Genomic DNA, 14,194 nt, shown 5'->3' on the forward strand with positions numbered 1-14,194 from the left:
TGACTGGACCGCGACCCCTGAATTCTTCATCTGACAACGGGGAAGTCGCCGGTGATGGAACGAAAGGTGTCCTTGCCGCAGTGGATGAAGTCGACTCCGCACAGACCAATCAAACCGTGTCGCACTCGCTTCTCACGTCACCCCCGGAGTTACGTCCACTTGTACAGTGCAAGCACCACGCCAGAAACGCCATGACGGAACGTTGCAGAGCATAAGGTCAATTAGCCCACGTGATAGTTCACGAACAGGAAACTGGGCGTTAGCTACGTCGTAGCGTAGCACAAGAATTGAAGATGGCCAACCTCTCGCCCACCCCATCATCCTCCCGCCCTGGCGCTGGTAATCGACAAGCGACCGCACCAGCACTCATGAACGGCCACTTTGCGACGGTGGGGGAAACTCCATCGCCAAAGGATTTCGAGCATGGCGTTCAGGTCATTGATGAGGACAAGAACTTCAATCCTCATCTGCCGCAGTACCTACAGCTCGAGAGCATCATTCGATCAGGCTTCAACTATCACATCATCTCCGTGTTTGGTAGCCAGAGTACCGGAAAGAGCACGCTTTTGAACTATTTATTCGGCACGCAGTTCGGGGTTATGAGTGAGCAGGAGCGACGGCAAACAACAAAAGGAATATGGATGTCCAAGAACAAGCGAGAGCACGCAGACGCGCAGGGTGTGGCCATGGCCGATAACATCCTGGTCATGGATGTGGAGGGTACAGATGGACGCGAGCGAGGAGAAGACCAGGACTTTGAGCGCAAGAGTGCACTATTTGCACTGGCAACTAGTGAGGTTCTGATTGTGAACATCTGGGAGCATCAGGTTGGTCTGTACCAAGGAGCGAACATGGGACTGTTGAAGACGGTCTTTGAGGTCAATCTCCAGCTCTTCTTGAAGGACTCGAAGAGTGTTCCACGCAGTCTGCTGTTCTTCGTCATTCGAGACCATATCGGGAACACACCCCTTGTCAACCTCAAGCAGACCCTGATCCAGGACTTGTCAAGGATATGGTCTTCGTTGTCAAAGCCACCTGGTTTGGAGAAGAGCTCGATCGACGACTACTTCGATTTTGCCTTCGTAGCACTGMCACACAAGATCCTCCAGCCACAGCAGTTCGAAACGGAAGTCAATCGATTGGGGAGTCGTTTCCGGGAAGGATTCAAAGATCCGAAGAAAGCTGGCTTGGTTGACGAGTCTACCGAACCCATCCTGCTCCCCGAGTATCACCGACGCATTCCCGCCGATGGGTTCCCGATGTACGCGCAGGGTGTATGGGAGCAGATCGACAGCAACAAGGATCTAGACTTGCCAACCCAGCAGGAACTACTTGCGCAATTCCGATGCGACGAGATCATGAAGGAGGTACTCATCATCTTCGACCAAGTGATTCTGCCATTGGAAGAATTTCAAACCGGTGCGATTGCAGCTGGCAAGCCAACGGTGCTTTCTGGACTTGGCGAGAAGATGCTCGTCTCAAGGAAGACTGTGCTCAGTGGGTTTGAGGTTGAGGCCAGTAGATACCACAAAGGTGTCTACAAGCGAAAGCAGGCAGAACTGGAGGAAAAGGTTGACGGCAGACTCAAGATGCTCTTCCAAAATCAAATGAGCGCTGCGCACAAGAGCGGAGTTCACGAATTTTCCGAGGCAGTCACGACCGCTGTGAAAGCTGGCCAGAAGAAGGGCGCAAACTACGATTTCCACAAGATTGTGCAGACCGAGAAGCAAAGTGCGCTGCAAAAGTACGAGGCCGAGGCCAAGGCATCGCTCATCGAGGGTACGCCTTGGAGTGACTACAAGCAGCAGCTTGCGTTATATCGCAAGGAGCTGGACACCGTCAGTTCTCGTCTGCGACAGGATGAGATGAGACGTCTAGCAACCAGAAGCGAGAGATGGGTCCGGAGCAAGCTCAGCGAGAGCGTTGGCGTCGAATTCAACACGCTCGGATCTGGCCGCGCTGGTTCTGGCGCACCCGCTGAAGGTCAAAAGCCGGCCGAGCATGACCTCTGGGATCGCATATGGAATGTCTTCACAGACACAGTCTCACACGCAGAAACACGTTTCACAGACCGCGCTCGTAGTTTCGATGCCAGCCCTGATGAGGTTGAAGTCGGGCTCTGGCGTCTGCGCAGGAAGTCCTGGGGAGCGTTGCGTGACAAGATCGACGAAGAACTTATGGAAGGTAACCTCCTCCTCAAGCTCCGCGAGAACTTCGAGGACAAGTTCCGATATGACCAAGAAGGTGTGCCTCGCATCTGGCGGCCCACCGACGACATTGAGGGACTGTACACTCGTGCCCGTGAAAGCACGCTGACTCTGATTCCTTTGCTTGMCAAGTTCCGCCTGTCGCGTACGTCTTCGACACCCCCATTGGATGCATGGATCGGCGAACCGCCCAGCACAGTGACCGGCGCTGATGAGGAGGACTTGCAGCCGATTGGGGGCATTGATGAAGATGAAGGCAAGACCCTGGAGGAGGAGATGACCGTACTCAGCGATGCAAAACAGCAAGATCTAACGACCAGATTTAAGAAGACTGCCGATGGCGTTTACGTCGAAGCCAAAAGAAGCGCCATTGGTGGCATGACCCAAATACCACTCTATTTCTACGGTCTCCTCCTCGCTTTGGGCTGGAACGAAATCGTTGCTGGTATGCCTCGCAATCTGGACACAGATCTGCTTCATCTTGCTAACAAAGTTTAACAGTGCTTCGAAACCCGGTCTACTTCATATTCCTCATCCTAGTTGGCGTCGGCGCCTACGTCACATACACTTTGAATCTTTGGGGACCCATGATACGCATGTCTACGGCCGCAAGCCAACAGGGCGTGGAGATCTTCCGAGAAAAACTTCGAGACTTCTTGGAGTCCAGCGAGACTGGGCGCCAGGCTATTGGAATGAGCGAGAGGGCTGGAATTCCCATGGACTCATTGCATAGCAATGGCACGAGGAAGGCGAAGGTCTCCGAGGAGGAAGATATTGATGAAATCTGATCTGCTGGCACTGTTACTGCTGCATTTGCATAGCGATTGGGGAAACCAACAAGTAACTCATCGGGGTGGAACAAGACGAGATTTTTGCATAGAATACATTCGATTATACATTTCTATCACCATACTTTATGTATGTTTCCAGCATGTGATGATTGTGCACAGATTTGTTGTCGCCGAACTGATCACCCACGTGGCTTATCGGAGATAAATCTCGCGAGCTCCATGAATCTTTGAAAGTTGAGGAGACCTTTCGACCTCACCATCATGACCATTGCCTGAACAACGTCCCCACCCCTTCAATATGCCTGATCAGGCTCCTCCCACCGGCGATGCCGTCGCCGCGCAGGCACCAGATGATTGGACCGCAAAGGCGTGGAGCATCGGCAAGAATGTCGCCTTCTTCATCGCCATTCAATTCGCGATGCGCCAGTTTATGGGCGGTGCTAAGACGCCAGCACCAACCCCAGATATGGCCGCTGCTCCAGGAGTACAATCGGTAGAAGTAGGAGAATACAGTGCGATTCCTCAAGGACTCTTCCCGCTCTGGCCGAGCAACACCTCTGTTGACATCAGCATGTACATTTCGCCCAGCGTCATTATGCCGGGGTTCAAAGCCATGCCGTATGAGAACCTGATAGTTCGTGAGACGGACTTCTCGTTGGACAGAGCAAAGAATGATCACCGAGAGGTGCAAAAGAGCTTCAAGGTTCCCCCGAGTGTACAGAAGAACGGAACATTATGGGCACACATCTTTGTCGGTATGACTGGTGCAGAGCTCGACCCTGCTGCTCCCTCGTACGATCCTTCGAAGGCGTACCGTATGATCAGACCGTTGACCCAATATCTCGGAAAGAAGAAAGTACGCAAAACGAGGAGTCTTCTGGGAGGCGCGGACGACACCGAAGAGGTTGAAGAGCCGGAAGTAGAGGACACGGCTACGATCGCATCTTACTACCACCCGAACTTCACGTTATCGTTCATCCCAGACACCGGCACTGTTCAATGGCCAACTCTTCATCCAGCAATGAGGCAGTTCTACACCTTGGAGCAGACGGGCCGCCGCGACGAGACTGGCAAGAACTCCTGGTACTACCCCGTGCTGTACTTGAACACCTTCTGGCAGTTGAGATCCCATATGACTGAGCTGAACACTACCCACCCTGTGGACCATCTGCCAATCAACGTCAACATTGGCACACTTCGCAATTGGCAATTCGGTGTCATGGCCAGCATGGACGAGGGAATGAAAGAAACTGCACGGAAGTCTGCTCGCGGCGAGACTACGCCAGGAGGTGGTGACGGGTCTGAGATGGAAATGATCAAGGAGACTCTGCTCGACACCAACCCATGGCTCCTTGGAACAACGGTCTTCGCTAGCGTGCTGCACATGATCTTCGAGCTGCTTGCCTTCAAGTCTGATGTCTCCCACTTCCGCAAGAAGAAGGACAATGTTGGAGTTTCTGTACGAACGATCCTGTCGAATGTGGTGATGCAGCTCATCATCTTCTTGTACCTCATGGATAACAATGAGTCTACCAGCTGGATGATTCTCTTCGGACAAGGCATGGGAATCGCGATCGAGGCTTGGAAGATCACCAAGACGGTCAACGTACGTGTTAGGCAGCCCGCTCCTGATAGCTACGCCCACAAGCTCGGCCTGCCTTACAGTGTGGTGTTCGAGGACAAGCACAAGCTCAGCGAGACTGAGGAGAAGACTGAGGAGTACGACAAGATTGCCTTCAAGTACATGGGTATCATCGCTGTTCCGCTTCTGCTTGCTTACGCCGCCTACTCGCTGGTCTACGATAMCCACAAGAGCTGGTACAGCTTCATCATCGCAACGCTGGTGGGCAGCGTGTACGCCTATGGTTTCCTGATGATGATACCAAGTCTGTACATCAACTACCGTCTCAAATCGGTTGCCCACATGCCTGCTAGGGCTATGATGTACAAGTCAGTGTTGCCTTGCCACATCACCATTGAGATTTGCTGACAGACGTCTAGGTTCCTCAACACCTTCATCGACGATCTCTTTGCTTTCACCATCAAGATGCCGCTTCTTCATCGTCTTGCGACTCTCCGTGACGATGTTATCTTCTTCTTCTACCTGTACCAAGCATGGGCTTACAAGGTTGACCACACTCGGGTAAGTTGCAATCCGTGCAACGACCAATGTCCATACAATGTGCTAATTTGGCTACAGGTCAATGAATTCGGTCAAGGTGGTGACGAAGAAGAGGTTGAGAGCAAGAAGGCTGCGAAGCCACTTTCAGCACCTGCAGGCGGGAAAATCACTGATAGTGACGGCAAACTCAAGGCAGACCTTGACAGCAAGGCCGAGGGAGCTGTGAGCAGCGCAAAGGAGAAGGCGAGCGCCAGAAAGCGCAAGGCATAAGACTATTCGCAGCGGCGGCTTTGTAACATTTACGATGTATGCATAGACCCAAGGGCAAGATGTCCTGTGTACATATGAGCAGTTCCTAGCATCCCTCGTCCTGCATGATAATCAACACCTCGAACGCAATGCTCAGCGATGGGCTTTTGTGAACTTGACGATTGGATTCTGACTGAGCTATCTCTGCGCCGCCGCAATTTTACGCGGCCCGCTGTAGCAAAACCCATGCATGACAGTACGCATAAGCCCTCTGCCGGATGTAGACGCCGTCCGTTCCCACCATCGTAGCACCATAGAAGCTTGTCTCGAACGCAACACAATCAACCCTTCTTCTTGCTGACACCGACGGTTCTGCCCCGACGGCCAGTGGTCTTGCTGTGCTGTCCACGGACACGCAGGCCCCAGTAGTGACGCAGACCTCTGTGGGCGCGGATCTTCTTCAGTCGCTCCAAGTCCTCACGAAGCTTGCTGTCCACACCGTTGGCCAAGACCTGGTAGTCCTTGCCGTCCACAATGTCGCGCTGTCTGTTGAGGAACCAGGCGGGGATCTTGTACTGGGTTGGGTTCTGGACGATGGTGACGATACGCTCGAGTTCTTCCGAGGTGAGCTCACCGGCGCTGCGGGATGATGTTAGTATGGGTTGCCTTCGCTTTCTCGCTCCGGATGATGGTGGGTGGAAATGTACCGCTTGTTGAGGTCGACATCGGCCTTCTTGCACACCAAGTTGCTGTATCGGCGACCAACACCCTTGATCTTGGTGAGGGCGTACATCACCTTCTCTTTGCCATCGACCTGTGGGATGTACTGTCAGTGACGGGTCCCGTGTTGCCTGACTTCCATCCGTTGCCGCCCATTTCTCCTCCTCGTGGCGCGCGCGGAATCGGTTTGCGGAGGATACGCACGTTGGTGTTGAGAAGACGCAAGATGAACTGAAAGTTCGATTTCTCGCCGGAGACGAGAGACATCTTTGCGGTTGCTTGAGGGGAATGTCGTGCGGTCGGCTGAACCTGATGAAGTTCAACTGGAGGTAGCAAATCCTCAATTTTGGAGCGTGCGACTAGCGCCGGGAAGTGCCGTCCTCCCGACTTCTCCAAGCTGCAAAGTTGGAGAAGGAAGACATTGACAACAACACCAATTGCGAACCGCAACCACGAGGTCTCTCATGTCGAGATGGGACTGAACGAAAACTGCTCAACAATGTCATCAGCATCATCATTCAGCACTTGAGGCGCAAATGGCAAGGTCCACAAGCCTGCACAATTCCCTAGGCTTGGCAACCTTTCTTTCTCATCTTGCTTTGGATCGAAAATGATTGCCTCGTCCTCAGGACTTGTAGCTCCGGAGCAGCGACGAGTCCTGACAGCGCTTCATGTGCTTTGTATCTGCCGCTTGTACCCTGCGGCAACGAAGGAGTAGCGCATTCACAGACTTAGGGCCTCTTCCAGTAAACGCCCTTGATTTACTTCTCCATTTTCTAAAGTCTCTGCATATTCATMATCAACACCGAGAAAAAGACTTTCGTATCTTTCAGGGCCGATTTCAATTTCTGGTCGACTCTGGCAACACATGAGCCGGTGCTCTGCATCCCGAAGGGGCTTCATTCAGGGTTGAACATATGAATCACATCGTCTCTTCATGTTTSAGCGCATCAATTTCCATCGTATCAGCTATGTGCTCGTCTCAAAATTTCTGATGTCACTCTGACCGGCGCACCCCTTGGTGGAAGTATCCTTGTGCTTTACAACGACCTACGCTGCGGAGAGGCTCGTGAAAGCTCGATCCCCCTTCCGGTCGCCCAATGTGGCTACAAGTATGTTGCGTGCCTGGCACTGCTACTGTATCCCACGCGGAAATTCGATTCGCGGTTCGCGTCCGCAAGGCCCATCATACAGCTGTCCTGACTGATTCTCCAGATCAGAACAGTGGTGCCTCGCCGCATGCCCGTGTCATCCTCACTCCTAGCTTTGGCGGAGCAAGATGAAGAATTCCGTCATCTTTATCATCTACGAGATTCGTTCAATTTCATCTCCACAGTCGTGTTGGTCTCGGTTGGGGACCCTCTACTTGGGTGAAACAGCCCAAATGTGCGAAGCTCCAATGCGCATGGCGTACATCTCTCTCTCAGGTGCTCCCCGGACCCTCGCCCAATGTTTGACTGCCAGAAATAGAAAGCCGCAGGGTATGCCCATGTTGCAAGTACCAAGCCTTTGTCAGTTGACAGTCGCAGACGTTTACGTGTATCGTCGCCCTCGCTTCACCAAAGCAGAGTAATTACGCCTCTGCTGGTAACACAGCCCCAACCTTGCACCACAGCGCCCTCTGGTTGGATGGACAGATGCGCCCTTGCCAAGTCGTGTTTGACGATTCCGGCGGCAATCACGAACGGTCGGTCCCATAAGCCTGACCCTGATGATACATCTCTTCTTCGGGGAGATGCGCAAACCACCCACAGACGCCGACATAACGTTTGCACTTTGAAGCTGTGGGAGCATAATTTGACGCTCACCAACCAATCCTAGTGCGTTGAACATACTTTTCGGTGGCAGCAGCCGTGAGATTGGATCTACGGTTTCCACCAAACCTTAATTCCCAGGGCAACGAGCTCCCAGAAAGCTGCGAAACCTGCTTCGTGCACCCACATCTCGAGGATCACGTTAGTCAATTGGCATTCGACGTTGACTGGGCGACTTTTTCGAATGTTGCGCGCCCTTCCTTTGCATCTACACCAACGCGAATAATTAATATCAACCACACTCGCTCTACACGACTCACACCTCCACGGACAGCGCGTAGCCTCGACACGTACCAAGCGGGTCAATCGCCGCCAACGACTCGGGATACTCGGGACACAATCATGAGCCGATACGGAAAATGGGACGACTTCTGTCGGGATAGTGGTAGTGGGTATGCGACAATTCCTGTATGCAACCTATTTGAGCAGGCGCGTGCAAGAGGTGGATCTGCACCGTACTTTGACGGCTGCGAACTTGAGGGCATATCGCTGGGAGGAGACCGACATCTTGCAAATCTAGGTACGTTTGGGAGGGATGCTCCGGGTATCTAGTAACGGGCATGATCTAACTATGGCATAGGGTCAATACTGATCGCAGGCATTGCGATTTTGGCGTCGTTCTTCCTGCTATGGAAGTCGGAACGGAAAAAGGCTGCTGTGGGCAGAAGGTGAGTGAACTCGAGGTGGAATGCTCTGCCTGACGTGAATCTTCCCTGACACCACGACTCCAGAGAAATGCAAATCTTCCTCATCGGCTACATAATAATCGAGATCTGCGAGATATTCACAGTCGGCGGCTTCCCACTCAACGGTGCTGTACGGAGGGTCTTTTCCGCAGTTCATATAGCCGCAGTGGTCGCTACTCTCTGGATCCTGATGATGAATGGCGCAGTCGGATATCAACTCATTGACGACGGCACGCCTCTCTCAATTGCCCTGATCTTTGGCTCCGCTGCCGCGCTCTTCGTTGGCACAGGATACATCGCACTTGATACTGCATTCAGCTGGACAGGCTACTTTGATGACACGCTCCCGGCACCGAACCAAGCGTACGCACTATACACGTTGTATCAGCTAGTACCTCTTGTCTTCTTGGTGGTGTACTTCATCCTGGAGAGTGTATTGGTGCTGAAGGTTCTCGGGGAGGTTCGACCAATGTGTATGTGCTTCTTGACCCCGATGCTGAATAGCCGTACTGACAGTCTATCTCGCAGACTTCCTCGTTGGCGCCGCGGTGCTTTTCGCAATCGGCCAAATCTTCCAATACGTGATCAGTGTTCACATCTGCAATGGCACGAATGGCGCGATCAACGGCGGCCTGTTCGAGACTCTTTTCACATTACTGGCGGTTATCACAATTTGGTTCTTCTGGTCTAGCATAACGGTAAGCACCTCTTCTACAGACGCACAATCTGGCTGTCTGGCGTCCACTCGCTTTGCCAAGTGAGAACGTCGCGATTTCACATGTAGCACAGCGTGATGATGCATTTGCATGTGCTGACCATCTCAACAGGAGGACGACTGGCCCATGCCACCATCGACAGGCAGCACGTACACGTAGGCCATCTCTCAGTGCAATGCATAGGGGTGAATGCGATCATTTGAATAGATTGGCTGTATGCYATATTGACAGCACTGCTGTCGTAAGGCAGACGGCGCAGGAAAAGCAAGAGGGCCGTCACCAGGGCCTCTTCTCATGAGTAATGTTTGTTTGTCCACAGCGGGACCGAGATACCTTTAGCATTTGTAATGACATTCATCCAATGTCTCCATTGGAGCAAACACTGAATCTGCGTCGAAAGCGATTGCCTACGGAGCTTGCCGTGGCTTCTCAGAATTGGAAGTGAGAGTGCCCCACTTTTCTGGCGACTTCCTAACTTGCATCCCTCACATTCACCCCCGAGCAAACAACAAGCAAACAACAACAGATTGACATGATTCGTCTGTCAATGGCACGTCAAACGCTCCAAATTCAACGTGTTGAACGCCCTGCAATGGACGTATTCTAGCCATGTCTCTATTCGTGGAACCTGCTAAGAAGTCGACGGTCGCATTTGACACTGATTCGGAAAGTGACTCCATTCAGACTGATTCAACCGCGAAAAGTGAGCTGCGCGACGAATATGAGGTGGAGAAAATCCTGATGGAGCAGGATGGTCTGTACCTAGTCAAGTGGGAAGGCTACAAATTGTGTCGCTCGACTTGGGAGCCGCGAGAAAGTCTTGTAGGTGAAGAGACGCTCGCAGAATGGGAACGTCAAAAGCAACGAATCGCAGCCGGACAGGCCAAACCGTTCGACTTTGATGAATACATGACAGCATATTCCAAGGCAGAGGCTGAAAGGAAGGATAAGCGACGACGACGAAATGCGAAGCGCCAGAAGCGTGGACTTCCAATCCGGACCTACACTCCGTCCGAGGATTCTGACGCTGACGATGAGGATTTGGATGATGGAGAGATCCCACATGAAGCCGAGCGTGCGAATGACCAAAGGTGGGTCTTCTGACTCGATATTGTCACGAGGTTACAAGACCAGTTAAGACATAGATCCACGGACATTCTTGAAGTCACAACTGCTAATGACAAACTTTAGCATGCCGATTGCTTCATCTAAGCGCCAGGCCAGCTCTTACAAGTCTCCTAGGGTCACAAAGAGATCGAAGCAGCTGGAAGTGACACGCAAGGGTGTGGCGAAAAAGATCACACGCAACCGCGTGGTCTCAGACACATCCTCGAGCGATGACGGTAGCAGCAGTGACCAGACTCGAAGTTCTAGTGTTGATTCTCTTCGAGAAGAGCTTGTAGCGAGGGCTACTGACCTGGGTACGAGAACAAGAAAAGCAGCCAAGTCGAGACAAGAATCTGCTCAGACACGAAAACCAGTTGCTACATCCTCTATCAAGGAAACAGGTCCGACAGAAGCACCACAGCGTGCATCCACAATAACTACCAACCTGAAAGAAGCCACCGCTGTAGAAAAGGTCAACGTCATCAATCAGGTTCCTCATAAGACCGGCCCCTCAGGCGCAGCTAGGAAAAGCGCCCCGAGTCATGTGGCAGCAGGTCCTGCGAGGAAACCCCATGATATTCTGGCAAATTGGAGCGCTCCAAAGCAGCGTAGGGAGCGACAACGGGTGTCTGGGGCTACCCCAAAAGATTCTACCGATCCCAAATTTACCGCCCTGTCTATACAAAGCAGATATCAAAAGTATGGCCGAGAGAACGAGAAACCGCCCGACTTTAACGCACTGACGGTCATCGATCCCAAGACTGGCAAAACGATCCCGCCAAGAGCTACTGTACAGGACGTACCCGCAAAGGAATCTTCCAGCGCATATCGTCGACGGACGCCTCCGCCCCAGGAGAGGAGAAGGTCATCGACTCCTCCACCAGTTCAAGTCCCAGCAGCGTCGAGAGACTCCGCACGTAACCATGCTGCCATTAACGTCAAGCCAATTTGTAGCAGATGGCTCACCAAAGGATGTCCAAAAGCCGCAGACAAATGTGACTTTGTCCATCCCGTCTCTAAAAATATCATTGATCATTCCGTCGACAAAAAGAATGTTACCTGCTGGTATTGGCTTTCCAAACATGCCTGTGCGTTTGGRTCAACTTGCCAGTTTGCGCACGTCGATACAAGGATATACAGTTCACCACCAAGCTCTGGCCAGGGCTACTTTACTGTAAACCTCCCGCGCGCAGACGTTTCGTTACCTCCGCCTCAACCGCAAATCGTCCAGTCGCCTCCACGACCAACCAGCGTTTCCGCACAACCAGTTGTTAGACCTCCGGGGGAACCTGCTTGTCGCGAGTGGCTGGAAGGAACTTGTTCAAAATCCGCAGAAAGATGTACTTGGGCTCACGCGCTCCCAACCGAGCCGTACAGAGGTGACTTCAACACTATTCCCAAATCTCAGGTTCTTTGCTACTATTGGGCAAAGGGGGGTTCCTGCAACAGAGGAAGGTCATGTGCATTCTCGCATGTTGACACCGGCATCCAAGCTGGCCCGCCCGGGTCAGGGTCTTCTGGGCGTATCAGCATAGTTCCGAAGACGTCGGAATATCGTCCTTCTGAGCCTTCTGAGCCGATCAGTCACGCCCGACAAACAACTTACGTCGCTCCAGACCCAAGCGAGAATTCGCGGCGAGACGGCAGTGTTAGTAAGGCTGATGCGATTACAAGGAACTTACCGCCGCGTGGGCTTACGTGCTTTTTCTGGCGCACGAGAGGTCAATGTGCGAAGCCAGACAAAATGTGTGAATACGCACATTTTGACACGGGCGTATGGGCTGCGCCGCCACCTGGATTTAATCACTCCAGGGAGGATACGCAGCACCCATCAGGCAACGCAAACATGATCCCGATTGCCGCTAACCGCGGCTTGTCATTGCATACACACGTTGACTCAGCTCTGATCGATGCCCAGGGGCTATCTTCACAGTCGCCCAGGGAGCTTGTCGGTTCTCCACTACAACTACAAGCCCCACCGATGGCCCCACCCGGACGGGAGGATGTATTGCAGCGGCAGAGCATTTCCACTCCTGCTGGATCGATGGCGACCACCTTGACAATCTACTACACGGACGATCATCAGCCAACACCGCTTCAAACGAAGCTCGAACTATCGGAACTCCACATATTCGGAAAACTTGCTGGAGCAGATCCACAACTCAATGTCGATCGCGTTGTTCTGGCCAGCGACTTCAAAACAATAGTTTGGGATGACTACATGCGCCGTTCCGAGAGCACAGTGGGTAGCATTGTCGTTTCGAATGCTGCCGCTGGACAAAGTCTTGTGGAGCTGTGCAAGCAGCATACCATTGGTCTGATCGCGACACAGCCGGGGAAGAAGTCGCGGATGCTCATATACCCTCCAAGCGACGATGTGTGGAAATTCCTCGACATCGGCTCGAACTGGAAGACCGATTCTGCTCTTCGATTCCATCTGTTCAGCGAAGTTCCGGGCATTGAAGACATCGCTCTTAGCGGAACATCCGCATTGGTGAATCCATCAAGAAAGCGCCCCCCTCCCGTCATTGCTGGGGAAGAACTCGTCAAGCTGGACTCGGCGAGGCTGCTACCAGTGAGTGGTAAATCGAGCCACGGGGCTCGGGCCGCCTTTCTCATGTTTCCACCGGGACATCACGTTGAGTTGGAATTCTATGCGAAGTTCCTTGGGGCGCAGAACTATCGTGTCTACCACTCAGGAGCTGCAGGAGCATGGCAGTACTTTTGCAAGACCAATGACAGGAAGGTTGTCATAGTCCACCCTGACGTTCCCATATGGCAGGTCCCCGACCTGAAGCATCTACTCTGGTCTGGAACGAGTATCTTCTCTGTTGGCCTCAATCACCTTGACCCCATGGAGGATGCGTTGTTTGGATKCGAGCGACTGTTCCCACATGCGACTGCCGTGTTGATCACTGATGATGTCTTCATCTACCACCCCGGGAAGGCTTTGGAGGTTTTGAACGGCTTCCTCAAGTCAATGAAGGGCAGGCTAGAGTACAAGATCGTCACGAGGCCTGGTGTGAAGCAGTGGCTGCTCCATTTGGCGGAAGGGAGCTTCACTGAGCGCGGAAGACAAGACAACCAGTGGATGTCCTTGTACGATGCGATCTGTCGCCTATGCCCTCCAGAAGATGAGGACCCATATGACCCGCCCAATCCTCGTGCAGACACTCAGTTGGTTTCGCTCTCACCGGAGGTATTTCCCAAGTACGAAGAAATGTGGGAGAGCAATGAGGCTGCAGCGACGGGGTTCCTGGTGGAATGGTTCGCTGGCTGGACGATCGAGAATATCACAAGGCTCCGCAAGCTGTACGTTCTCTACGAGCCCAAATCGGGGTTCCACAGTATATTGGACGCTGCTGGGAAGTGGCCGGCCGAGGATTCTCATGGCTGGGTGGAGAGATACCAGCACATCTGGTTTCAGCGGCCAGAAGACATCTTCGCAGCGAAGAAATGATAAGCAGCACCGAGCTACAGCTGCGCGGGCCTGGCCATGGAATGGCACGTCTTCCTCTCGAGGTAGAAGAAGAGAGAACAGCTGATCCAAAAAGCTTCAAGGTTTGAAGCTTCCCCATTCTTGAATGCGACGAGAGCAGCGGGTCCATTATGGCCGCCTCAGTGACCTACAGATAGGGTGGGGGCTTATGATAAATTTTATGCATCAAGTAGATCGACAGTGGACGACCGGGTCCACATTCTGCCGGTCATGTGCAAGTTCGCAGGGCTCGCTACGAGCATCAGGCAATCATGGCTTCTATCGTGTCCTCCAGCGCTGTATC

General features: G+C 52.8%; 5 protein-coding genes; 4 read left to right on the top strand and 1 right to left on the bottom strand.

The window, feature by feature from the left end:
* Positions 1–293: 293 nt before the first annotated feature.
* RCC_04557 (probable Protein SEY1) lies at positions 294–2,995 on the top strand (the record flags this gene model as incomplete). XM_023769835.1 has 2 exons in its annotated part: positions 294–2,652; positions 2,709–2,995. The coding sequence occupies 2 exons, from the start codon at positions 294–296 to the stop codon at positions 2,993–2,995; spliced, it is 2,646 nt and encodes an 881-aa protein (XP_023625603.1).
* Positions 2,996–3,296: 301 nt separating this feature from the next.
* Positions 3,297–5,390, top strand: RCC_04558 (related to cleft lip and palate transmembrane protein 1 (CLPTM1); the record flags this gene model as incomplete). XM_023769836.1 has 3 exons in its annotated part: positions 3,297–4,948; positions 5,000–5,141; positions 5,199–5,390. The coding sequence occupies 3 exons, from the start codon at positions 3,297–3,299 to the stop codon at positions 5,388–5,390; spliced, it is 1,986 nt and encodes a 661-aa protein (XP_023625604.1).
* Positions 5,391–5,710: 320 nt separating this feature from the next.
* RCC_04559 (probable RPS18A-ribosomal protein S18.e.c4) lies at positions 5,711–6,356 on the bottom strand (the record flags this gene model as incomplete). XM_023769837.1 has 3 exons in its annotated part: positions 5,711–6,008; positions 6,077–6,183; positions 6,294–6,356. The coding sequence occupies 3 exons, from the start codon at positions 6,354–6,356 to the stop codon at positions 5,711–5,713; spliced, it is 468 nt and encodes a 155-aa protein (XP_023625605.1).
* A 1,889-nt stretch (positions 6,357–8,245) lies between these two features.
* RCC_04560 (related to export control protein CHS7) lies at positions 8,246–9,464 on the top strand (the record flags this gene model as incomplete). XM_023769838.1 has 5 exons in its annotated part: positions 8,246–8,423; positions 8,484–8,571; positions 8,635–9,062; positions 9,118–9,287; positions 9,417–9,464. 5 exons carry the CDS (start codon positions 8,246–8,248, stop codon positions 9,462–9,464), a joined length of 912 nt encoding a protein of 303 aa, XP_023625606.1.
* A 450-nt stretch (positions 9,465–9,914) lies between these two features.
* RCC_04561 (uncharacterized protein) lies at positions 9,915–13,872 on the top strand (the record flags this gene model as incomplete). XM_023769839.1 has 2 exons in its annotated part: positions 9,915–10,396; positions 10,497–13,872. The coding sequence occupies 2 exons, from the start codon at positions 9,915–9,917 to the stop codon at positions 13,870–13,872; spliced, it is 3,858 nt and encodes a 1,285-aa protein (XP_023625607.1).
* Between the last annotated feature and the right edge of the window lie 322 nt (positions 13,873–14,194).

The sequence above is a fragment of the Ramularia collo-cygni genome, assembly GCF_900074925.1.
Source record: "Ramularia collo-cygni strain URUG2 genome assembly, contig: RCC_scaffold06, whole genome shotgun sequence".
Lineage (NCBI taxonomy): Eukaryota > Fungi > Ascomycota > Dothideomycetes > Mycosphaerellales > Mycosphaerellaceae > Ramularia > Ramularia collo-cygni.